General features: G+C 44.2%; 1 protein-coding gene across 1 annotated transcript in view; it reads right to left on the bottom strand.

Annotated features, from left to right (window-relative positions):
* pfdn4 (prefoldin subunit 4) overlaps positions 1-24,288 on the bottom strand; it is a 30,450-nt gene extending 6,162 nt beyond the window's left edge. Inside the window, exons 1-2 of the mRNA XM_070895016.1 lie at positions 24,079-24,288; positions 3,747-3,854 (exon numbers count right to left, since the gene is read on the bottom strand). Of these exons, the coding sequence (XP_070751117.1) occupies positions 3,747-3,854; positions 24,079-24,102 (132 nt within the window). The 5' untranslated portion in view covers positions 24,103-24,288. The remainder of the gene's footprint in view (positions 1-3,746; positions 3,855-24,078) is intronic.
* Positions 24,289-24,696: the final 408 nt, after the last annotated feature.

Here is a 24,696-nt window from a genome sequence, read left to right as displayed (position 1 = left end):
TCACACTCCTGTAAAAGTGTCTTGGAACATTTTCTCGTCTTCTTCTTCGGCAGTCCCTCGGAGTCGAGGATGACTTGCTTCCACACTAAAAAGGAGTTCTCAGGTGACTGATGAGTCCAATGCGGGACCTACAGTCTCCATCACAGATGGGACAGATGGTGGTTGAAGGAAAGGGTAAGTGGGATGCTTGGGTTGTCGTGCACTCCTTCCGCTGTCTACGCTTGGCTTCAGCTTGCTCCCAGCGCAGCCTTCGGTCACCTGAGGGAGAGAGTGTTTGAAGATCAGGACCTCAAACGCGCCCTCCTATATGGATCAGAGACATAGATTATGTACAGCAGACACCTCAAAACACTGGAGAAGTACCACCAACGCTGCCTCCGCAAGATCTTGCAGATCTTGCAAGGTGTTCGGCGCCTTCCCTGATGCTTCTCCTCCATTTTGAGCGATCTTGGGCCAGGGATTCCCAGGTGTTGGTGGAGATGTTGCACTTTTTCCCCCAAGGAGGTTTTGAGGGTGTCCTTGAAGCATTTCCTCTACCCACCTGGGGCTCACTTGCCATGTCGAAGCTCAGAGTAGAACGCTTGTTTTGGGAATCTCGTATCAGTCAAGCAAATGATATGGCCTGTCCAATGGAGCTGATCAAGCGTGGTCAATGCTTTGATGCGGAGGATGCTGGCCTGAGCGAGAACAGAAACGTTGGTGCACCTATCCTGCAAATGGATCTGCAAGATCTTGCGGAGGCAGCGTTGGTGGTACGTCTCCAGTGTTTTGAGGTGCCTGTTGTACATAATCTATGGCTCTGATCCATATTGGAGGGCGAGTTTGAGGTCCTGATCTTCAAACACTCTCTTCCTCAGGTGACCGAAGGCTGCACTGGTACAGTGAAGACGGTGTTGGACCTAGTCGTCGACGTCTGCCCTTGTTGACAGTAGACTCCCGAGGTATGGAAAATGGTCCATGTTGTCCAAGGCTAGACGGACCACTGCCTAGTCCGCTCTGTTATCACCATCAACGTAGCCCTAAAACAGCGACGGCAACATAAGAACATAAGAATTAGGAACAGGAGTAGGCCATCTAGCCCCTCGAGCCTGCTCCGCCATCCAATAAGATCATGGCTGATCTGGTCGTGGACTCAGCTCCACTTACCCACACTCTCCCCGTAACCCTTAATTCCCTTATTGGTTAAAAATCTATCTATCTTTGACTTGAAAACATTCAATGAGCTAGCCTCAACTGCTTCCTTGGGCAGAGAATTCCACAGATTCACAACCCTCTGGGAGAAGAAATTCTTTCTCAACTCGGTTTTAAATTGGCTCCTCTGTATTTTGAGGCTGTGCCCCCTAGTTCTAGTCTCCCCTACCAATGGAAACAACCTCTCTGCCTCTATCCTGCCTATCCCTTTCATGATTTTAAATGTTTCTATAAGATCACCCCTCATCCTTCTGAACTCCAAGGAGTAAAGACCCAGTCTACTCAATCTATCATCATAAGGTAACCCCCTCATTTCTGGAATCAGCCTAGTGAATTGTCTCTGTACCCCGTCCAAAGCTAGTATATCCTTCCTTAAGTAAGGTGACCAAAACTGCACGCAGTACTCCAGGTGCGACCTTACCTATACATTATACAGTTGCAGCAAAACCTCCCTGCTTTTGTACTCCATCCCTCTCGCAATGAAGGCCAACATTCCATTTGCCTTCCTGATTACCTGCTGCACCTACAAACTAACCTTTTGGGATTCATGCACAAGGACCCCCAGGTTCCTCTGCACCACAGCATGTTGTAATTTCTCCCCATTCAAATAATATTCCCTTTTACTGTTTCCCCCCCCCCCCCCCCAAGGTGGATGACCTCACACTTTCCGACATTGTATTCCATCTGCCAAACATTAGCCCATTCGCTTAACCTATCCAAATCTCCTTGCAGCCTCTCGGAGTCCTCTACACAGCCCACTTTCCCACTAATTTTAGTGTCATCTGCAAATTTTGTTGCACTACACTCTGTCCCCTCTTCTAGGTCATCTATGTATATTGTAAACAGTTGTGGTCCCAGCACTGGTCCCTGTGGCACACCACTAACCACTGATTTCCAACCGGAAAAGGACCCATTTATCCCGACTCTCTGCTTTCTGTTCGCCAGCCAATTCTCTATCCATGCTAATACTTTTCCTCTGACTCCGCGTACCTTTATCTTCTGCAGTAACCTTTTGTGTGGCACCTTATCGAATGCCTTTTGGAAATCTAAATACACCACATCCATTGGTACACCTCTATCCACCATGCATGTTATATCCTCAAAGAATTCCAGTAAGTTAGTTAAACATGATTTCCCTTTCATGAATCCATGCTGCGTCTGCTTGATTGCACTATTCCTATCTAGATGTCCTGCTAGTTCTTCCTTAATGATAGCTTCAAGCATTTTCCCCACTACAGATGTTAAACTAACCGGCCTATAGTTTCCTGCCTTTTGCCTGCCCCCTTTTTTTAAACAGAGGTGTTACATTAGCTGCTTTCCAATCTGCTGGTACCTCCCCAGAGTCCAGAGAATTTTGGTAGATTATAACGAATGCATCTGCTATAACTTCCGCCATCTCTTTTAATACTCTGGGATGCATTTCATCAGGACCAGGGGACTTGTCTACCTTCAGTCCCATTAGCCTGTCCAGCACTACCCCCCCCAGTGATAGTGATTGTCTCCAGGTCCTCCCTTCCCACATTCCTGTGGCCTGCAAATTTTGGCATGGTTTTTGTGTCTTCCACTGTGAAGACCGAAGCAAAATAATTGTTTAAGGTCTCAGCCATTTCCACATTTCCCATTATTAAATCCCCCTTTTCATCTTCTAAGGGACCAACATTTACTTTAGTCACTCTTTTCCGTTTTATATATCTGTAAAAGCTTTTACTATCTGTTTTTATGTTTTGCGCAAGTTTACCTTCGTAATCTATCTTCCCTTTCTTTATTGCTTTTTTAGTCATTCTTTGCTGTTGCTTAAAATTTTCCCAATCCTCTAGTTTCCCACTAACCTTGGCCACAGAAACAATGTCGCAGGAAAATCAATGCCGGAGCACACAAAGATTTGCTAAGAAAGCCCTGTTCAGCCAGCGCCTCACTGCCAACCTGACGACTCCCAGAGACGCAGTGTCCACAGCGCCTGGTCTGCCCTCAAGGCCTCCATAATTATCACCTGTGAAGAGACGATCGGTCACTCGACCAGCAAACACCAAAACTGGTTCGACGAGAATGACCAGGAGCTAATAAGTCGCAAGCACAAGGCTTGAACTGGAAACAACACAACTCGAGAGCAAGAAAGCAGGTCTACAAACGCCTGAAGGCCGAGGTCCAACAAAAAATTTGCGACCTAAAGAACAGATGGTGGGTGAAGAAAGCGTAAGAAATCCAGCAACTAGCCGACAACTACGATGTGCGAGGATTCTTTAGCGCAGTCAACACCACCTACGGACCAAGCCCTTCCCCACTGCTGGCCAAGAACGAAGATGTGCTCATCAAGGACAGAGAGGCAGTCAGTGCCCGCTGGTAGGAGCACTTCGAAGAGGGAACGTTTTACTACGTTAAAGGCACTATGTAAATACAAGTTGTTGTGGTAATGCATTTACAGCTATTCTGTACAAGGACCAACCATGGATAACAGAGATTCAATATATACATACTGGGTTATATCTCAGACATTTTAACAGAGCTGAATAATAAATTCTCCCCAAATCCTATTCATAGCAGAACTCTGCATTTACCTTTTTCAGTTCTATTTCTTCTTTAAGTTCTATGAGTCTGTTATTATTTCTTGCAAACTTGTTAATTTTCTGTTGGTCTTCAAAGGTAACATTCACATCTTCTACTGCCTATAAAACAAATTAATTTTTATGGTTAATACACACACATCATTTCATATGCATATTGCTTCCAACTTCAAAATATCCAGAGATCTAAATTGCATCATGTAATGTTTACTCGGTAACATCTGGCAAGTAGGATCTCAAAGCTAACAAATGAATGCACAAATGTAGTGCACAATAGCACAGTGCAAGGCATCATTTACTGCATTTCTCCTATTTGTTGTATTGTGTGGAACTACTTACAGTAAATTAATATGCCCTACTACCCACCACATTGGAAGAGTTTTAGAAACTAAATTCTACCTTAATTATTGGAAAACTGCAGTCCCAAAAGCTGCCAGTAGTTCAGGCCTGAGTAACTTCCACTCCCAATATGCTTATGTTTTGCCGAGATGGGATGAGTTCTTTTGTGCACAGTGGAATGTCCAATTACTCACTGCAAATGAAGGGACCACTCCAGTGGAAAGTGAAAGTTGACAGGTAACTCAGAGTCCACAAATGTTGGTCTTGCAGATATTGCAGAGCAACATTCCAAGCACAGAGCAATTACAAACACCTATAATATAAATCAATTGAATCTTTCTTTGCCTGTGACGGTGGATTATTTCAGACAAGAGAGAATGTTTGCAAGCCAAACAATGATGTGATGTCTCATGCAAGATTTTATCCTGCAAAAATTCTGGATGGATATTCAAGAAGGTAAATAACTTGGGAGTGTGGATATTGAAGATTTCACTAATTTAAGTTGATTTTGAGGTAAATGGACCAGTAAATCTATTTATTGAATACAATTTACACGATTAAATCTAAAACTTACTGCAAAACCAGACACCTATATACAAGAAACTAGATACAACAGCTTGAAAGCATCCATTTAAGGACAGAAGATGTGAAAAATAAGTCACTGCTGTATTGGTTTACAAACTAACATTCTTACAAATGCAGTCATGTCAATACTCCTCAGCCAGGAACTGAGTGATAAGGTTCTGCACTACAAATCAGAAACAAAGGCTTACACAATATTGATCTGGGACAGCAGTCCAATGAAACTATCTACATGGTGCCTGGTAAACTAGACTAGGCTTATATTCACTGGAATTTAGAAGAATGAGAGGGGATCTCATAGAAACATATAAAATTCTGACGGGATTGGACAGGTTAAATGCAGGAAGAATGTTCCCGATGTTGGGGAAGTCCAGAACCAGGGGTCACAGTCTAAGGATAAGGGGCAAGCCATTTAGGACTGAGATGAGGAGAAACTTCTTCACTCAGAGAGTTGTTAACCTGTGGAATTATCTACCGCAGAAAGTTGTTGAGGCCAGTTTGTTAGATATATTCAAAAGGGAGTTAGATGTAGCCCTTACAGCTAAAGGGATCAAGGGGTATGGAAAGACAGCAGGAATGGGGTACTGAAGTTGCATGATCAGCCATGATCGTATTGAATGCTGGTGCAGGCTCGAAGGGCCGAATGACCTACTCCTGCACCTATTTTCTATACTTCACTAATTGTATAATTTCCACTGTGCTGTTTTCACCCCCCATCCCCCCAGGTCGAAATCCTATACACACCCCACATTTGATGGGACATGCGAGTCTTCACACATTGCTACAATCCCGTTGACTGAATATATTATAGCTCTGGCATATGCCTCAAGAGTATCGTTTGGCAAAGTCCACCTTACTTACAAATGTTTTAAAACAAAACAAATACTTAAATTATTAACTACTATTGATCTGTATGTCTACCATATATTGTAGTCCAACTATACATTCCAATTGAGGGAAAAATGAAGTTGAGGGCAAAATGAGTACTACTGCATACAGGTAGTAACTTCACACATTTCTGTCCTTTATTATTAACTGGCAGAACAGCAGTTGCAGGAGCTAGTGAAACATTTCCATCTGACTTACCTACTATGGAATCACAAGGCAGCTGCTTGGCAATTACAGTGTACTAGAAGCTATATATTATAAAATGCCATGACAAACTTTGTACTCCATGAGGCCCACACAAACCTCTTAAATAAGACTTAACATATTGGGCCAGAATTTGCTGGAGCAGGGCATCTCACAGCATGCCTGCTTAGTTGGACTTTTTCCTGCACCCTTCAACTCAAAAGTTTTTTTGCCCACAAAGTTTCTGCACGTGCGAACAGATAACGATGGGCCAGCAGTGCATCTCCTTAACAAATGAGATTTAAGGATTGAGAAATAAACAGGATGGACTGAGAGGAGGGTGAATTCAATATCAAATCAGGCATGGAAAGAAAAGTAAAAAAGGAAGGAAAAGTAAAGAATGAAAGATTGGATTGAGAGGAAAAAAGATAGAACAGAAGAGAAAGAAAATGTAAAAAGTTAAAATTTGACTTTTTAAAAAATCTCCAACAATTCACGACCTGAAGGAATGAGACTCCACACTTTGAACTGTTCACTTTCTGGGCCAGAGAGATTGATTAGCAGTAATGAACAATTATCATGTTGTTGAAAGGGTTCTTGTGCTGTTAAGTAATTTACTTTACTTTCTGTGGCAGGTTTAATGGGCAATTAATGTGCAAATGCAGCAAGGTCATATAACTCACAGGGAAGTTAAGTGCAAGATGCCATTTTTGCAAAGCTAATGACGGAGCGGGGCAAATCATTCAGCAACTTGTGGCGATTCGCAATTCCTCAGCGCAAGTTGCTGGCCAATTTGCACATTAACAACTTGCATCGTCCACACGCTATTATGGTTTCAGCAAATTCTGGCCCGTTGAATTTACATTTTGCCCCAATACAGTAACATAGGGCTGCCTGTCTTTACTTTTTGTACTCTTCTCCTCTTCCATACAAAACATAAAATGCTGAGACTACTGTTCTATTGGAGGCTTTTCAGCAGTTAACAAGGTGAAGTTCCCTGCTTAACATTCAGCCTCAGAGCCATAAAATACCAAAACTTTATAGTGCAAGATTGTCCTCTGACATTTTGCACATTAAAATATAGTGAGGAGCAATGACTTTTTTTTTACTGCTGGTGCTTTATTTTAACATCTAATAATTTGGTTTTATAGTCCTTTCAAAAACTCCTCCTTCCATTATGTACACAAGGGTGCCACTAATATTTTATGATTCCCACATAGGAGAAATTCTCTGCCTATTTGTAATGGTTGGGGAGAAAAGATTACCAATTATTTTGAAAGCCGGGTGTCAAAAGGGAACAAGACATTACTTCAAAATCATATCTTGTAGACTTGGACTTGATGAATGTTGATTGGAATTATTTGTGCAAATCCCAGCATCTTCTACTTTGTAGCTATAGCCCAGACTTTGAGAATAACGGTGAGGCTAACAGCATTCACCGTTATTATGGAGTAAATTAGACAGCAACTTCCAGAGTACGCACAAGCGCAGGTAAAATTGGAAATCTGGAATTGCAGTCCACAGTCTCCAGTGGAATAGTACCTAGCCGACAGACTCAGTATTGAAATCAATGTATTGGTGTGAAGTTGTGGTACTTTATTTCCCAATAAATATGCTGGAAAAAGTTAGGGATGGTAAATTTTTAATGGTGTGGTCAGTCATAATTACTGCTAAACATCCTCTCTGGCCCTGAAAATTTAGTTTTACAAACATGGAAACAGAAAGGTGACATCACAGCCAAGGGGATAAGTGATTGGCGAGTAGTTTTTCTTTTTTCTCTTCTATAACAGTGAGTAAACTTTAGCATTGTTGTTGCCAATTTAAGTGGATCTAAGGGTTAAGTCATGGCAGGAGAGCTCGGTCACTTGATATGCTCCTCCTGTACCATGTGGGAACTCAGGGACACTGGAATGTGTGCAGGAAGTGTATCCACCTCCAGCTCCTGACAGACCGCGTTGTGGAATTGGAACGGAGAGTGGATTCACTCTGGAGCATCCACGATGCTGAGAATGACGTGAGTAGCATGTGTAGCGAGTTGGTCTTACCGCAGGTGAATGGTCCACAGCCAGCTAGGGAATGGAAGACCAACAGGAAGAGCAGTGCAAGGAAGGTAGTGCAGGGGTCCCCTGCGGTCATCCCTCTGCAAAACAGATACACCGCTTTGAGTACTGTTGAGGGGGATGACTCATCAGGGGAGGGCAGCAGCAGCCAAGTTCAGGGCACCGTGGCTGGCTCTGCTGCACAGGAGAGCAGGAAAAAGAGTGGGAGAGCGATAGTGATAGGGGATTCGATTGTAAGGGGAATAGATAGGAGTTTCTGCAGCCGCAACCGAGACTCCAGGATGGTATGTTGCCTCCCTGGTGCAAGGGTCAAGGATGTCTCGGAGCGGGTGCAGGACATTCTAAAAAGGGAGGGTGAACAGCGAGTTGTCGTGGAGCACATTGGTACCAACAATATAGGTAAAAAAAAAAAGGGATGAGGTCCTACGAGACGAATTTAAGGAGCTAGGAGCTAAAGTGGAAGACACAAAAACCATGCCAAAAATTGCTGGTCACAGGAATGTGGGAAGGGAGGACCTTGAGACAATCACTATCACTAGGGGGGTAGTGCTGGACAGGCTAATGGGACTCAAGGTAGACAAGTCCCCTGGTCCTGATGAAATGCATCCCAGGGTATTAAAAGAGATGGCGGAAGTTATAGCAGATGCATTCGTTATAATCTACCAAAATTCTCTGGACTCTAGGGAGGTACCAGCGGATTGGAAAGCAGCTAATGTAACGCCTCTGTTTAAAAAAGGGGGCAGACAAAAGGCAGGTACTATAGGCCGGTTAGTTTAACATCTGTAGTGGGGAAAATGCTTGAAACTATCATTAAGGAAGAAATAGTGGGACATCTCGATAGGAATAGTGCAATCAAGCAGACGCAACATGGATTCATGAAGGGGAAATCATGTTAACTACTTTACTGGAATTCTTTGAGGATACAATGAGCATGGTGGATAGAGGTGTACCGATGGATGTGGTGTATTTAGATTTCCAAAAGGCATTCGATAAGGTGCCACATAAAAGGTTACTGCAGAAGATAAAGGTACGCGGAGTCAGAGGAAATGTATTAGCATGGATAGAGAATTGGCTGGCTAACAGAAAGCAGAGAGTCGGGATAAATGGGTCCTTTTCGGGCTGGAAATCAGTGGTTAGTGGTGTGCCACAAGGATCGGTGCTGGGACCACAGCTGTTTACAATATACATAGATGACCTGGAAGAGGGGACAGAGTGTAGTGTAACAAAATTTGCAGATGACACAAAGATTAGTGGGAAAGCGGGTTGTGTAGAGGACACAGAAAGGCTGCAAAGAGATTTAGATAGGTTAAGCGAATGGGCTAAGGTTTGGCAGATGGAATACAATGTCGGAAAGTGTGAGGTCATCCACCTTGGGAAAAAAAAACAGTAAAAGGGAATATTATTTGAATGGGGAGAAATTACAACATGCTGCGCTGCAGAGGGACCTGGGGGTCCTTGTGCATGAATCCCAAAAAGTTAGTTTGCAGGTAATCAGGAAGGCGAATATAATGTTGGCCTTCATTGCGAGAGGGATGGAGTACAAAAGCAGGGAGGTCCTTCTGCAACTGTATAGGGTATTGGTGAGGCCGCACCTGGAGTACTGCGTGCAGTTTTGGTCACCTTACTTAAGGAAGGATATACTAGCTTTGAAGGGGGTACAAAGATGATTCACTAGGCTGATTCCAGAGATGAGGGGGTTACCTTATGATGATAGATTGAGTAGACTGGGTCTTTACTCGTTGGAGTTCAGAAGGATGAGGGGTGATCTTATAGAAACATTTAAAATAATGAAAGGGATAGACAAGATCGAGGCAGAGAGGTTGTTTCCACTGGTCGGGGAGACTAGAACTAGGGGGCACAGCCTCAAAATACGGGGAGCCAATTTAAAACCGAGTTGAGAAGGAATTTCTTCTCTCAGAGGGTTGTGAATCTGTGGAATTCTCTGCCCAAGGAAGCAGTTGAGGCTAGCTCATTGAATGTATTCAAGTCACGGATAGATAGATTTTTAACCAATAAGGGAATTAAGGGTTACGCGGAGCAGGCGGGTAAGTGGAGTTGAGTCCACGGCCAGATCAGCCATGATCTTGTTGAATGGCGGAGCAGGCTCGAGGGGCTAGATGGCCTACTCCTGTTCCTAATTCTTATGTTCTTATGTTCATGCTTTCAGAATTTAATTAGCATTGGAGATTTTAAAAAATATATATTTTTTAATCTCTCTCTTAATCCTATCTTTCTTTTGCAATCTTTATTTGGCTTTCTGTACATGATTTAAATCTAATTGAATTTTGAGGAGGTGGTAACCAGGAGAGTATATGGACTTTAGCAAAGCTTTTGATAAATTCCCACATGGCAGCCTGGTCACAAAGGTAAAAGCCCATGGGATCCAGGGCAAAGTGGCAATTTGGATCCAAAATTGGCTTAGAGGCAGGAAGCAAAGGGTAATGGTTGATGGATGTTTTTGTGATTGGAAGGATGTTTCCAGTGGGGTTCCGCAGGGCTCAGTACTGGGTCCCTTGCTTTTTGTGGTATACATCAATGATCTAGACTTGAATATAGGAGGTATGATTTTTCTTTCCTTTAAGAAACCTATGGCATTGTTGTAAGTTAGGAACTGCAAGTAAATATATGAGTGATCTTTATTATCTAAGGAGAACCAGCTGTTTGCAGAGTAGCGGCTGGGTGTATTTTACTAAGGTTTTGAGTTTAGCTCTACTTGATAGTTGAGAGTGCAACTAGAGGGATGGCAGGGCAGCTCAGTCCCGTGCATTGTCCATTGTGTGGCATGTGGGAAATCCTGGCTGCTTCGCGCAGCCGGGACGACCACGTGTGCAGGAGTGGTTTCCAGCTGCACCAACTCGAGCTTCGTGTTTTGGAGCTTGAGCGATGGCTGGAGTCACTGCGGTGCATCCGCGAGACTGAGCTACATGGATAGCACGTTTTTAGAGGCAGTCACCTCACAGCTTAAGAGTGTGCAGGCAGATAGAGTTTGGGTGATCCCTAGACAGAAGAGGAGGACTAGGCAGATAGTGCAGGATTTCCCTGAGTCCATCTCCCTCTCCAACCGGTACTCTGTTCTGAGTGCCGGTGAGGGTGATGGTGGCTCTGGGGAGTGCAGCCAGAGCCAAGTCCATGGCACCACGGGTGGCTCAGCTGCACAGGGGCGGGGATGAAAAAGAATGGAAGCGCTATAGTGGTAGGGGATCCAATAGTCAGGGGAGCAGACAGGCGTTTCTGCGGCCGAAGACATGACTCTAGGATGGAATGTTGCCTCCCTGGTGCCAGGGTCGAGGATGTCACTGAGCGGCTGCAGGGCATTCTGGGGAGAGAGGGTGAACTGCCAGAGGTCATGGTCCACATTAGTACCAATGACATAGGTAGGAAGAGGGATGAGGTCCTGCAGGCAGAGTTTAGGGAGCTAGGAGAGATATTAAAAAGCAGGACCTCAAAAGGTAGTAATCTCCGGATTACTCCCAGTGCCAGGAGCTAGTGAGTACAGAAATAGGAGGATGCAGCACATGAATACATAGCTGGAGAGATGGTGCAGGTGGGAAGGCTTTAGTTTCCTGAGGCATTGGGACCGCTTCTGGGGGAGGTGGGACCTGTACAAGCCGGACAGGTTGCATCTCAACAGAGCCGGGACCAATATCCTCTCGGGCCGGTTTGCTACTGCTGTTGGGGAGGGTTTAAACAAGCTTGGCAGGGGAATGGGAACCTGAAAATAGATCCAGTAGGGAAGGGAGTAAAGCTGGAATTATAAGCAAAAATAAATGTGAGTTTGCAGGAGGAAACAAGCAGGAAAAAAGGGTAAAAAAAACAAATTTAAAGGCACTTTGTCTAAATGCAAGTAGCATTTGTAACAAAATAGATGAGTTGACAAATTGAGACAAATGGTATGATCTGATAGCCATGACAGAGGCATGGTTGTTAGGTGACCAGGACTGGGAATTAAATATTATGGGGTATTTGACAATCCGGAAGGACAGACAGAAAGGAAAAGGAGGTAGGGTACCTCTGTTGATAAAGGATGGAATCACTGCAATAGAGAGACACGATATTGGCTCAAATGATCAGAATGTTGAAACAGTTTGGGTGGAGATGAGGGATAATAAGGGGAAAGAGTCACTGGTGGGCATAGTCTATAGACCCCCTAACAGTAGCAACTCTGTTGGTTGGAGCATAAACCAGGAAAAAATGGAGGTTTGTAAAAAAAGGGAAAAGCAATAATCATGGGTGAGTTCTGGGGGAGGTGGGACCAGTACACACCGGACGGTCTGCACCTGGGCAGGACCAGAACCAATGTCCTAGGGGGAGTGTTTGCTAGTGCTGTTGGGGAGGAGTTAAACTAATATGGCAGGGGGATGGGAATCAATGCAGGGAGACAGAGGGAAACAAAATGGAGACAGAAGCAAAAGACAGAAAGGAGATGAGTAAAAGTGGAGGGCAGAGAAACCCAAGGCAAAAAACAAAAAGGGCCACTGTACAGCAAAATTCTAAAGAGTCAAAGTGTAATAAAAAGGCAAGCATGAAAGCTCGGTGCCTCAATGCGAGGAGTATTCGGAACCCAGGAGAGGGCTCTGAGCTAGTTAGAGTTGGTGAGAGCTCAGATGAACAGGACCCCAAGAAAGAATGGAAAAGGCAGGAGGCAACAGAGCAGAGTAGCACTGGGGTAAGTGTAAACCACAAGGTGATAGGAAGGGACAATATGTATGAATATAAAGGGGCTGCAGGAGGGGTCAAAACTAAAAATCATGGTTTAAAAACTATTAAAACATTCTACCTAAACGCACGCAGCATTCGAAATAAAGTAAATGAGTTGACGGCACAAATCATTACAAATGGGTATAATTTGGTGGCCATTACAGAAACGTGGTTGCAGGGTGGCCAAGATTGGGAATTAAACATACAGGGGTATCTGACAATTCGGAAAGATCGACAAGAAGGGAAAGGAGGTGGGATAGCTCTGTTAATAAAGGATGATATCAGGGCAGTTACGAGAGACGATATTGGCTCTAATGAACAAAATGTTGAATCATTGTGGGTGGAGATTAGAGATAGTAAGGGGAAAAAGTCACTGGTGGGCGTAGTTTATAAGCCCCCAAATAATAACTTCACGGTGGGGCGGGCAATAATCAAGGGAGTAATGGAGGCATGTGAAAAAGGAACGGCAGTTAACCTACATATCGATTGGTCAAATCAAATCGCATGGGGTAGCCTGGAGGAGGAATTCATAGAATGCATATGGGATTGTTTCTTAGAACAGTATGTTGCAGAACCTACAAGGGAACAAGCTATCTTAGATCTGGTCCTGTGTAATGAGACAGGAATAATAAACGATCTCCTAGTGAACGATCCTCTCGGAATGAGTGATCACAGTATGGTTGAATTTGTAATACAGATTGAGGGTGAGGAAGTAGTGTCTCAAACGAGCATACTATGCTTAAACAAATGGGACTACAGTGGGATAAGGGCAGAGTTGGCTAAAGTAGATTGGGAACACAGACTAAATGGTGGCACAATTGAGGAACATTGGAGGACTTTTAAGGAGTTCTTTCGTAGTGCTCAACAAAAATAGATTCCAGTGAAAAAGGGCAGTGAGAGAAGGGATAACCAAGGAAATAAAGGAGTATCAAATTAAAAACCAATGCATGCATATAAGTGGCCAAGGTTAGTGGAAAACTAGAAGATTGGGAAAATTTTAAACGACAGCCAAGAATGACTAAGAAAGCAATAAAAAAAAAAGATAGATTACGAAAGTAAACTTGCGCAAAACATAAAAACAGATAGTAAAAGCTTTTACAGATATATAAAACGGAAAAGAGTGACTAAAGTAAATGTTGGTCCCTTAGAAGATGAGAAGGGGGATTTAATAATGGGAAATGTCAAAATGGCTGAGACCTTAAACAATTATTTTGCTTCGGTCTTCACAGTGGAAGACACAAAAACCATGCCAAAAATTGCTGGTCACGGGAATGTGGGAAGGGAAGACCTTGAGATAATCACTATCACTAGTGGGGTAGTGCTGGACAGGCTAATGGGACTCAAGGTAGACAAGTCCCCTGGTCCTGATGAAATGCATCCCAGAGTATTAAAAGAGATGGTGGAAGTTATAGCAGGTGCATTCGTTATAATCTACCAAAATTCTCTGGACTCTGGGGAGGTACCAGCAGATTGGAAAGCAGCTAATGTAACACCTCTGTTTAAAAAAGGGGGCAGACAAAAGGCAGGTAACTATAGGCCGGTTAATTTAACATCTGTAGTGGGGAAAGTGCTTGAAGCTATCATTAAGGAAGAAATAGCGAGACATCTAGATAGAAATAGTGCAATCAAGCAGACGCAACATGAATTCATGAAGGGGAAATCATGTTTAACTAATTTACTGGAATTCTTTGAGGATATAACGAGCATGGTAGATAGAGGTGTACCGATGGATGTGGTGTATTTAGATTTCCAAAAGGCATTCGATAAGGTGCCACACAAAAGGTTACTGCAGAAGATAAAAGGTACGCGGAGTCAGAGGAAATGTATTAGCATGGATAGAGAATTGGCGAACTAACAGAAAGCAGAGTCGGGATAAATGGGTCCTTTTCAGGTTGGCAATCGGTGGTTAGTGGTGGGCCACAGGGTTCAGTGCTGGGACCACAACTGTTCACAATATACATAGATGACCTGGAAGCGGGGACAGAGTGTAGTGTAACAAATTTGCAGATGACACAAAGGTTTGTGGGAAAGCGGGTTGTGTAGACGAGAGAGAGAGGCTGCAAAGAGATTTAGATAGGTTAAGCGAATGGGCTAAGGTTTGGCAGATGGAATACAATGTCAGAAAATATGAGGTCATCCATCTTGGGAAAAAAAACAGTAAAAGGGAATATTATTTGAATGGGGAGAAATTACAACATGCTGCGGTGCAGAGGAACCTGGGGGTCCTTGTGCATGAATCCCAAAAAGTTAGTTTGCAGTTGCAGCAGGTAATCAGGAAGGTGAATGTAATGTTGGCCTTCATTGCGAGAGGGATGGAGTTCAAAAGCAGTGAGGTCCTGCTGCAACTGTACAGGGCATTGATGAGGCCGCACCTGGAGTACTGCGTGCAGTTTTGGTCACCTTATTTAAGGAAGGACATACTAGCTTTGGAGGGGGTACAGAGACGATTCACTAGGCTGATTCCGGAGATGAGGTGGTTACCTTATGATGATAGATTGAGTAGATTGGGTCTTTACTCGTTGGAGTTCAGAAGGATGAGGGGTGATCTTATAGAAACATTTAAAATAATGTTTCTATGAAAGGGATAGACAAGATCGAGGCAGAGAGGTTGTTTCCACTGGTCGGGGAGACTAGAACTAGGGGGCACAGCCTCAAAATACGGGGGAGCCAATTTAAAACCGAGTTGAGAAGGAATTTCTTCTCCCAGAGGGTTGTGAATCTGTGGAATTCTCTGCCCAAGGAAGCAGTTGAGGCTGGCTCATTGAATGTATTCAAATCAGATAGATAGATTTTTAACCAGTAAGGGAATTAAGGGTTATGGGGAGCGGGCGGGTAAGTGGAGCTGAGTCCACGGCCAGATCAGCCATGATCTTGTTGAATGGTGGAGCAGGCTCGAGGGGCTGGATGGCCTACTCCTGTTCCTAATTCTTATGTTCTTATAAAGGTGGTTAACATAAGAACATAAGAAATAAGAGCAGGAGTAGGCCATACTGCCCCTCGAGCCTGCCCCGCCATTTAATACGATCATGGCTGATCTGGCCGTGGACTCAGGTCCACTTCCCTGCCCATAATCCCTTATTCCCTTATCGTTTAAGAAACTGTCTATTTCTGTCTTAAATTTATTCAATGTCCCAATTTCCACAGCTCCCTGAGGCAGTGAATGCCACAGACTTACAACCCACTGAGAGAAGAAATTTCTCCTCATCTCAGTTTTAAATGGGCAGCCCCTTATTCTATTATGCCCCCCGAGTTCTAGTCTCCCCCATCAGTGGAAACATCCTCTCTGCATCCACCTTGTCAAGCCCCCTCATAATCTTGTAAGTTTCGATAAGATCACCTCTCATTCTTCTGAATTCAATGAGTAAAGGCCCAACCTACTCTCATAAGTCAAGCCCCTCATCCCCAGAATCAACCAAGTGAACCTTCTCTGAACTGCCTCCAAAATAAGTATATCCTTTCGTAAATATGGAAACCAAAACTGCACGCAGTATTCCAGGTGTGGCCTCACCAATACTCTGTATAACTGTATCCTTGCTTTTATACTCCATCCCTTTTGCAATAAAGGCCAAGATTCCATTGGCCTTCCTGATCACTTGCTGTACCGGCATACTATCCTTTTGTGTTTCATGCACAAGTACCCCCAGGTCTCGCAGTACTGCAGCACTTTGCAATCTTCCTCCATTTAAATAATAACTTGCTCTTTGATTTTTTTCTGCCAAAATGCATGACCTCACAATTTCCAACATTATACTCCATCTGCCAAATTTTTGCCCACTCACTTAGCCTGTCTATGGCCTTTTGTAGATTTTGTGTGACCTCCTCACACATTGCTTTTCCTCCCATCTTTGTATAGTCAGCAAACTTGGCTATGTTACATTCGATCCCTTCTTCCAAGTCGTTAATATAGATTGTAAATAGTTGGGGTCCCAGCACTGATCCCTGCGGCACCCCACTAGTTACTGATTGCCAACCAGAGAATGAACCATTTATCCCGACTCTGTTTTCTGTTCATTTGCCAATCGCTATCCATGCTAATATATTACCCCCAACCCCGTAAAGAAGGCATACAGAATGCTTGCCTTTATTGGCCGAGGCATAGAATACAAGAGCAGGGAGGTTATGCTTAAATTGTATAGTGCACTGGTTTGGCTACAGCTGGAATACTGCGTGCAGTTCTGGTTGCCGTATTATAGGAAGGATGTGATTGCACTGGTGAGGGTGCAGAGGAGATTTACTAGGATGCTGCCTGGAATGGAGAATCTTAGCTACGAGGACAGATTGGATAGGCTGCGTTTGTTCTCCTTGTAACGGAGGAGGCAGAGGGGAGACCTCATCAACAGGCCTGGATATAGTGGATAGCAAGGGCCTTTTTCTCTTGGTGGAGGGGTCAATTACGAGAGGTTTAAGGTGGTTGATGGAAGGTTGAGAGATTTGAGGGGAAGCGTCTTCCCGCAGAGGATTGTGGGGGTCTGGAACTCACTGCCTAGAAAGATGATAGAAGCAGAAACACTCACCACATTTAAAAGGCGCTTGGATGGGCACTTGAAGTGCCGCAACCTGCAGGGATACGGACCTAGAGCTGGTAAGTGGGATTAGACTGGATAACCTCTTGTTGGCTGGTGAAGATACAATGATAAGTATTTCAAGGAATCTAATACGGCCAGAGTGATCTCCTGGACTAGTTTTGATCGCCTAGATGGGTCGGAGAGGAATTTTCCCAGATTTTTCCCTAATTGGCCTGGGTTTTTAAATCTGTTTTTTTGCCTCTCCCAGGAGATCGTATGGCTCCGGGTAGGGTGGAGTGTAAAATATTGCGATACATGGGGTATCGCCGTTGTGTGGGGCAGACTGGTTGGGCCGGATAATCTTTACCTGTCTGCCATTGTTCATAGGTCCGTGCAGCAGAGCTGGTCTCCAGTCGTCTTGGGTAATCCTTGCTACTGGACCAAGACCTAGCTCTGTCAAACCCATGTGGTGGCTGGTGTGCAATGGCCACCACATGTTTAAAAAAATCCATGCACAGGCATCTTCCACCCTTCAAGATGTAGTTTGGAATCTGGAATATTGGGTCCTTCAAACACCTGTGAACTCATCCCTTTTTGGCGTGGAAGCAAGTCATCCTCGCTTCGAGGGACTGCCTATGATGATGATGGATGATGATATATAACCTTCAGGGCTGTTGACTGAGGGCCATGTGGCTCTTTGTGTCCACACCGGCCGACAATTGGCTGAAATGGCCTCCTTCTATGCTCCTAATTTATAATTCCTAGTTTAGACTGCATGTCACAGTGAGGATTCTTCAATCTGATTGATTGAAAAGCCTCGCTGTTAATAACATGCTCAGAGGCTCCACAGATCGACTGTAAAGGGTGCCAGGCTGGATCAGACACTGGAGGCCAGCAAGTCTATACGCAAAAACCTGTGAAAACAGGGCAGCTGTTAGCATAGTGAATGGCAAGCGGTGTTCCTCACTGCTTATCGCAAAATCCAGGCCATTGTAAAAGATACAAAGGAGCAGTCACAATTTTTGGTGCTTCTTCTCCCCTAATGTAGGCTTGTTTCGGCAGATTGCATATCATATCAGATTATGTTTATTGTTCTTTATCAAATGACTGTGGGGCAGATATTCTTCATTTTCCATTGTTCATTAAATCTAGTGCTGTTGGGGAGGATTTAAACTGATATGGCAGGGGGATGGGAACCAATGCAGGGAGACAGAGGGAAACAAAAAGGAGGCAAAAGCAAAAGACAGAAAGGAGATGAGGAAAAGTGGAGGGCAGAGAAACCCAAGGCAAAGAACAAAAAGGGCCACTGTACAGCAAAATTCTAAAAGGACAAAGGGTGTTAAAAGAACAAGCGTGAAGGCTTTGTGTCTTAATGCAAGGAGTATCCGCAATAAAGTGGATGAATTAACTGTGCAAATAGATGTTAACAAATATGATGTGATTGGGATTACGGAGACGTGGCTCCAGGATGATCAGGGCTGGGAACTCAACATCCAGGGGTATTCAACATTCAGGAAAGATAGAATAAAAGGAAAAGGAGGTGGGGTAGCATTGCTGGTTAAGGAGCAAATTAAGGCAATAGTTCGGAAGGACATTAGCTTGGATGATGTGGAATCTATATGGGTAGAGCTGCAGAATACCAAAGGACAAAAAACGTTAGTGGGAGTTGTGTACAGACCTCCAAACAGTAGTAGTGATGTTGGGGATGGCATCAAACATGAAATTAGGGGTGCGTGCAATAAAGGTGCAGCAGTTATAATGGGTGACTTTAATATGCACATAGATTGGGTTAACCAAAATGGAAGCAATACGGTAGAGGAGGATTTCCTGGAGTGCATAAGGGATGGTTTTTTAGACCAATATGTCGAGGAACCAACTAGGGGGGAGGCCATCTTAGACTGGGTGTTGTGTAATGAGAGAGGATTAATTAGCAATCTCGTTGTGCGAGGCCCCTTGGGGAAGAGTGACCATAATATGGTGGAATTCTGCATTAGGATGGAGAACGAAACAGTTAATTCAGAGACCATGGTCCAGAACTTAAAGAAGGGTAACTTTGAAGGTATGAGGCGTCAATTGGCTAGGATAGATTGGCGAATGATACTGAAGGGGTTGACTGTGGATGGGCAATGGCAGACATTTAGAGACCGCATGGATGAACTACAACAATTGTACATTCCTGTCTGTCGTAAAAATAAAAAAGGGAAGGTGGCTCAACCGTGGCTATCAAGGGAAATCAGGGATAGCATTAAAGCCAAGGAAGTGGCATACAAATTGGCCAGAAATAGCAGAGAACCCGGGGACTGGGAGAAATTTAGAACTCAGCAGAGGAGGACAAAGGGTTTGATTAGGGCAGGGAAAATGGAGTACGAGAAGAAGCTTGCAGGGAACATTAAGACGGATTGCAAAAGTTTCTATAGATATGTAAAGAGAAAAAGGTTAGTAAAGACAAACGTAGGTCCCCTGCAGTCAGAATCAGGGGAAGTCATAACGGGGAACAAAGAAATGGCGGACCAATTGAACAAGTACTTTGGTTCGGTATTCACTGAGGAGGACACAAACAACCTTCCGGATATAAAAGGGGTCGGAGGGTCTAGTAAGGAGGAGGAACTGAGGGAAATCCTTATTAGTCGGGAAATTGTGTTGGGGAAATTGATGGGATTGAAGGCCGATAAATCCCCAGGGCCTGATGGACTGCATCCCAGAGTACTTAAGGAGGTGGCCTTGGAAATAGTGGATGCATTGACAGTTATTTTCCAACATTCCATTGACTCTGGATCAGTTCCTATGGAGTGGAGGGTAGCCAATGTAACCCCACTTTTTAAAAAAGGAGGGAGAGAGAAAACAGGGAATTACAGACCGGTCAGCCTGACATCGGTAGTGGGTAAAATGATGGAATCAATTATTAAGGATGTCATCGCAGTGCATTTGGAAAGAGGTAATATGATAGGTCCAAGTCAGCATGGATTTGTGAAAGGGAAATCATGCTTGACAAATCTTCTGGAATTTTTTGAGGATGTTTCCAGTAGAGTGGACAAGGGAGAACTAGTTGATGTGGTATATTTGGACTTTCAGAAGGCTTTCGACAAGGTCCCACACAAGAGATTAATGTGCAAAGTTAAAGCACATGGGATTGGGGGTAGTGTGCTGACATGGATTGAGAACTGGTTGTCAGACAGGAAGCAAAGAGTAGGAGTAAATGGGGACTTTTCAGAATGGCAGGCAGTGACTAGTGGGGTACCGCAAGGTTCTGTGCTGGGGCCTCAGCTGTTTACACTGTACATTAATGATTTAGACGAGGGGATTAAATGTAGTATCTCCAAATTTGCGGATGACACTAAGTTGGGTGGCGGTGTGAGCTGCAAGGAGGATTCTATGAGGCTGCAGAGCGACTTCAATAGGTTACGTGAGTGGGCAAATGCATGGCAGATGAAGTATAATGTGGATAAATGTGAGGTTATCCACTTTGGTGGTAAAAACAGAGAGACAGACTATTATCTGAATGGTGACAGATTAGGAAAAGGGCAGGTGCAAAGAGACCTGGGTGTCATGGTACATCAGTCATTGAAGGTTGGCATGCAGGTACAGCAGGCGGTTAAGAAAGCAAATGGCATGTTGGCCTTCATAGCGAGGGGATTTGAGTACAAGGGCAGGGAGGTGTTGCTACAATTGTACAGGGCCTTGGTGAGGCCACACCTGGAGTATTGTGTACAGTTTTGGTCTCCTAACCTGAGGAAGGACATTCTTGCTATTGAGGGAGTGCAGCGAAGGTTCACCAGACTGATTCCCGGGATGGCGGGACTGACCTATCAAGAAAGATTGGATCAACTGGGCTTGTATTCACTGGAGTTCAGAAGAATGAGAGGCGACCTCATAGAAACGTTTAAAATTCTGACGGGGTTAGACAGGTTAGATGCAGGAAGAATGTTCCCAATGTTGGGGAAGTCCAGAACCAGGGGACACAGTCTAAGGATAAGGGGGAAGCCATTTAGGACCGAGATGAGGAGGAATTTCTTCACCCAGAGAGTGGTGAACCTGTGGAATTCTCTACCACAGAAAGTTGTTGAGGTCAATTCACTAAATATATTCAAAAAGGAGTTAGATGAAGTCCTTACTACTAGGGGAATCAAGGGGTATGGTGAGAAAGCAGGAATGGGGTACTGAAGTTGCATGTTCAGCCATGAACTCATTGAATGGCGGTGCAGGCTAGAAGGGCCGAATGGCCTACTCCTGCACCTATTTTCTATGTTTCTATGTTTCTAAATCGATAGATAACATTGGTTGTGATACTACATGATAATTGACTCAATCACATTCATTTCAAATGGTAGAAATGATGTACTTTATTCATTTTACATAATTTGAAAGGGCTGTATTTAAATAAACTGAACACATTTTTCTTTAACTGAAACCAATTATGCCAGAATGTAATATGCAGGCATTTTTCCCCAAATACAATGACTGAATATATGAGCATGCAGGTTTCTTTCATAACTTTATAATATAAAGTTAGTATTGGAGGCAGATTTCAATATATCAAACCGGTTTAAAATTACAGAATAGTTGGGATACACAACTTGTCCAATATTCGAATAAATCTGAGAACAAGAGAATGGATCCTAAAAGGCTTGTGGTTGTGAAGGAAAAAGATTGCAGGACTACAGAAAAAGGGCAGGCTGAAGTGCTTTTGCAGAGAGCTGGCACGGGCTTGATGGGCTGAATAGCCTCCTTCTGTGCTGTAACCATTCTATGGGTTGTTGAGGTTTTAAAAAAAAAAGATACTATATGAAGATAAATTTAGCACAAATTGTTGTAGGAAAAATAATATTTCTAATTTTATGATGCAAGATTTGAAACATTGAAAGAACGGGGAGGAATGAATGAGTCTCGACAGTGATTCTCATTTGTGCACTATTGTGTTACCAGTTTGACACAAATGACAGACAATACATCTTCTCTCCCACACTCACCAATAATAAGAGACACCAAAATCTGGATCTTAAAATTCCAATTGGCCAAAGGATAGCACATTCATACTACGTTCCTGCATGCACCATTAGGTAGGCATTCATCAATTTCAGAAGATTAGGAAAGTGGGATTAGGCTGGATTGCTCTTCGTCGGTCGGCACAGACATGATGGGCCGAATGGCCTCCTTCTGTGCTGTAATATCTATGATTCTATAAAATTAGTGTTTCCTATATTACAACAGTGACAACACTTCAAAAGTACGTAATTGACTATAAAGTGCTTTGGGACATCCCGAGGTCATGAAATGCATTATATAAATGCAAGTATCTCTTTCTTTCTATAATTACAGACGAGAGACCATTTGCCTCATCTCAGCTCATTCATCCTAAATGACAAGTCCCCTATTGCAGCATACACACAGTTCCAAGGTTTTGGCTTTCATTACTCTACCCAGGAGTTTATTCCATGCGTTAAGTACTCTAAAGAATTTCCAGCTATCAGTCGTAATTTGCCTTTTACTAGTTTAAACTGGTTACCCTTTGCTCTACTCCCACCGTTTCAAGTAATTTTCCAGATTTGCCTTTTTCATGCTATTTAAAATCTATAAGATCACTGCTCAGCCATTGCCTTTCAGACTGAAAATCCCAAGTTTCTCCAGTTGTTCCTCAAAAATGAGAGCTTGAAGAATGGGGATCAGCTTTATAGATCTTCATTGCACAGCATCCAAATGTTTGAATCATCATAGGCAGTCCCTCGGAATCGAGGAAGACTTGCTTCCACTCCAAAACACTAGTCCTTAGGTGGCTGAACAGTCCAATACAAGAGCCACAGTCCCCATCACAGGTGGGACAGAAAGTCGTTGAGGGCAAGGGAGGGTGGGAGAGATTTGCTGCACGCTCTTTCCACTGCCTGCGCTTGATTTCTGCATGCTCTCGGTGATAAGAGCAGAGATCTTCCTCCACTTAGGGAGGTCTTTGGCCAGGGACTCCCAGGTGTCAGTGGGGACGTTGCACTATCAGGAAGGCTTTCAGGGCGTCACTGTAACGTTTCCTCTGCCCACCTTTGGCTCGTTTGCCGTGAAGGAGTTCAGAGTAGAGCGCTTGCTTTGGGAGTCTCGCTTCTGGCATGTGGACAACTCTTTTGGTTGGAGAACAATAAAACAGTTAAGTCAAGTGCCCTCCAATCTGGGGGACACTCCAAACATTTTTTAACTGCCCTTTTTTTTTAACTTTTTTTGGCATGTGGACAATGTGGCCTATGTGGCCTGCCCAGCAGATCTAATCAAGTGTGGTCAGTGCTTCAATGCTAGGGATGTTGGCCTGGTCGAGGACGCTAATGTTGGTGCGTCTGTCCTCCCAGGGGTTTTGTAGGATCTTGCGGAGACATCGTTGGTGGTATTTCTCCAGCGAGTTTAGGTATCTACTCGATTCAAATGTTTGAATATCTCCTTTGTGTCTTGGTGACCAGAGCTAGAAACTCTCGGTGTGGTCTGACTGGAACACCACACAGTTTGATCATTACTTCCTTTGTCATATTTTAATATTAAATGTGTTAAATAGCGCGTGTAGAAATGTACTGTGACGGCATTAAGTATACATACATGCAGGGCTTTTACCATATACAAGATCAGTTGGTAACCTATTCAACTGGACATATGCAACCCACACCGAAATCCGGGTTGGCAAAACACAAGGCACTTGGGACAAATCGGTCTGTGATTCAGATCAGAAATCATTGGACCCTAAGCGCCAAACTTCTTTGCTCAATAACATTAGGTGGGAGAGCCGGGGCCGGGTGGTGCGGACCCCATCCCCCGGGCTCGCTCGCTCCCTCCCTCCCTCCCTCCCTCCCTCCCTCATCCCCCGGGTCCGCACTCACTGCCTCCCGGAGCCCCGGAGGGAAACGGTCCGCCAGACGTGGAGGCGGCCTGGGGTTCCTGCAAGCCCCGTGCCCCGCACCCTGGGGGGCGGCGTGGGGTTACTACGAGCCCGGGTGTCGGTGTCGCTCCCCCCCCCCTCCTCCCCCTCTCTCTCTCTCTCTCTCTCTCTTCCTTCCTTTTTTTCCTCCTCTCCCTCTCCTTCTGGGTCCGGCCGCACTCACTCACCGTTTTCTTCATGGTGGCGGCCATTTTCTGGAGCGGCCCACCCGCGCCCGTCCTCCCGCCAGTTGCCGCCCGCGGGTTCACCCACTCCCCCGGGTTGACAGACTCGGCCCCGCGCCCGTTTTGTAGTTTTAAATAACGGCGGCGAGACAAGCTGGCGCGAAATTCGGTGAGTCCGCGGGGAAATTCAACATTCACCGCAACTCACAACATGGTACAGTCCATTTAAAGGGATACAAGAGCCACAGTCCCTATCACAGGCACCCATTAAAGGGTACGCTGCAGCTTTATGCCGACGTAAAATGTGTGTGGAAATCTCGTGCTGCGGCTGCGCCAATTACCCCTCCCTGCAAGTTGCAGTTTTCAGCAGCAGCGTAAATTGGTCTTGTTCAATATTGTCTGATAGAATTACATTAATGTTTAAGATATTTGTGATTTTTTTCCTCTCACATTCAGTGCTTCCAGATTATCAGACTTTCAATTTGTTCATTACTGTTGTTACACACATATCTAGGTGAGAAATACAGAAACAGCACATAGTTAATATATTTTGATTATGAATTATGTGGGTTAAATAATTCACCAAGGGAATACCAATACTATTATATCTTTATTTGATTT

The sequence above is a fragment of the Pristiophorus japonicus genome, chromosome 12 (genome assembly GCF_044704955.1).
Source record: "Pristiophorus japonicus isolate sPriJap1 chromosome 12, sPriJap1.hap1, whole genome shotgun sequence".
NCBI classification, from domain to species: Eukaryota; Metazoa; Chordata; class Chondrichthyes; family Pristiophoridae; genus Pristiophorus; species Pristiophorus japonicus.
Note: the sequence above shows the minus strand (reverse complement) of the source record. Positions and strands in the feature narration are given on the sequence as shown.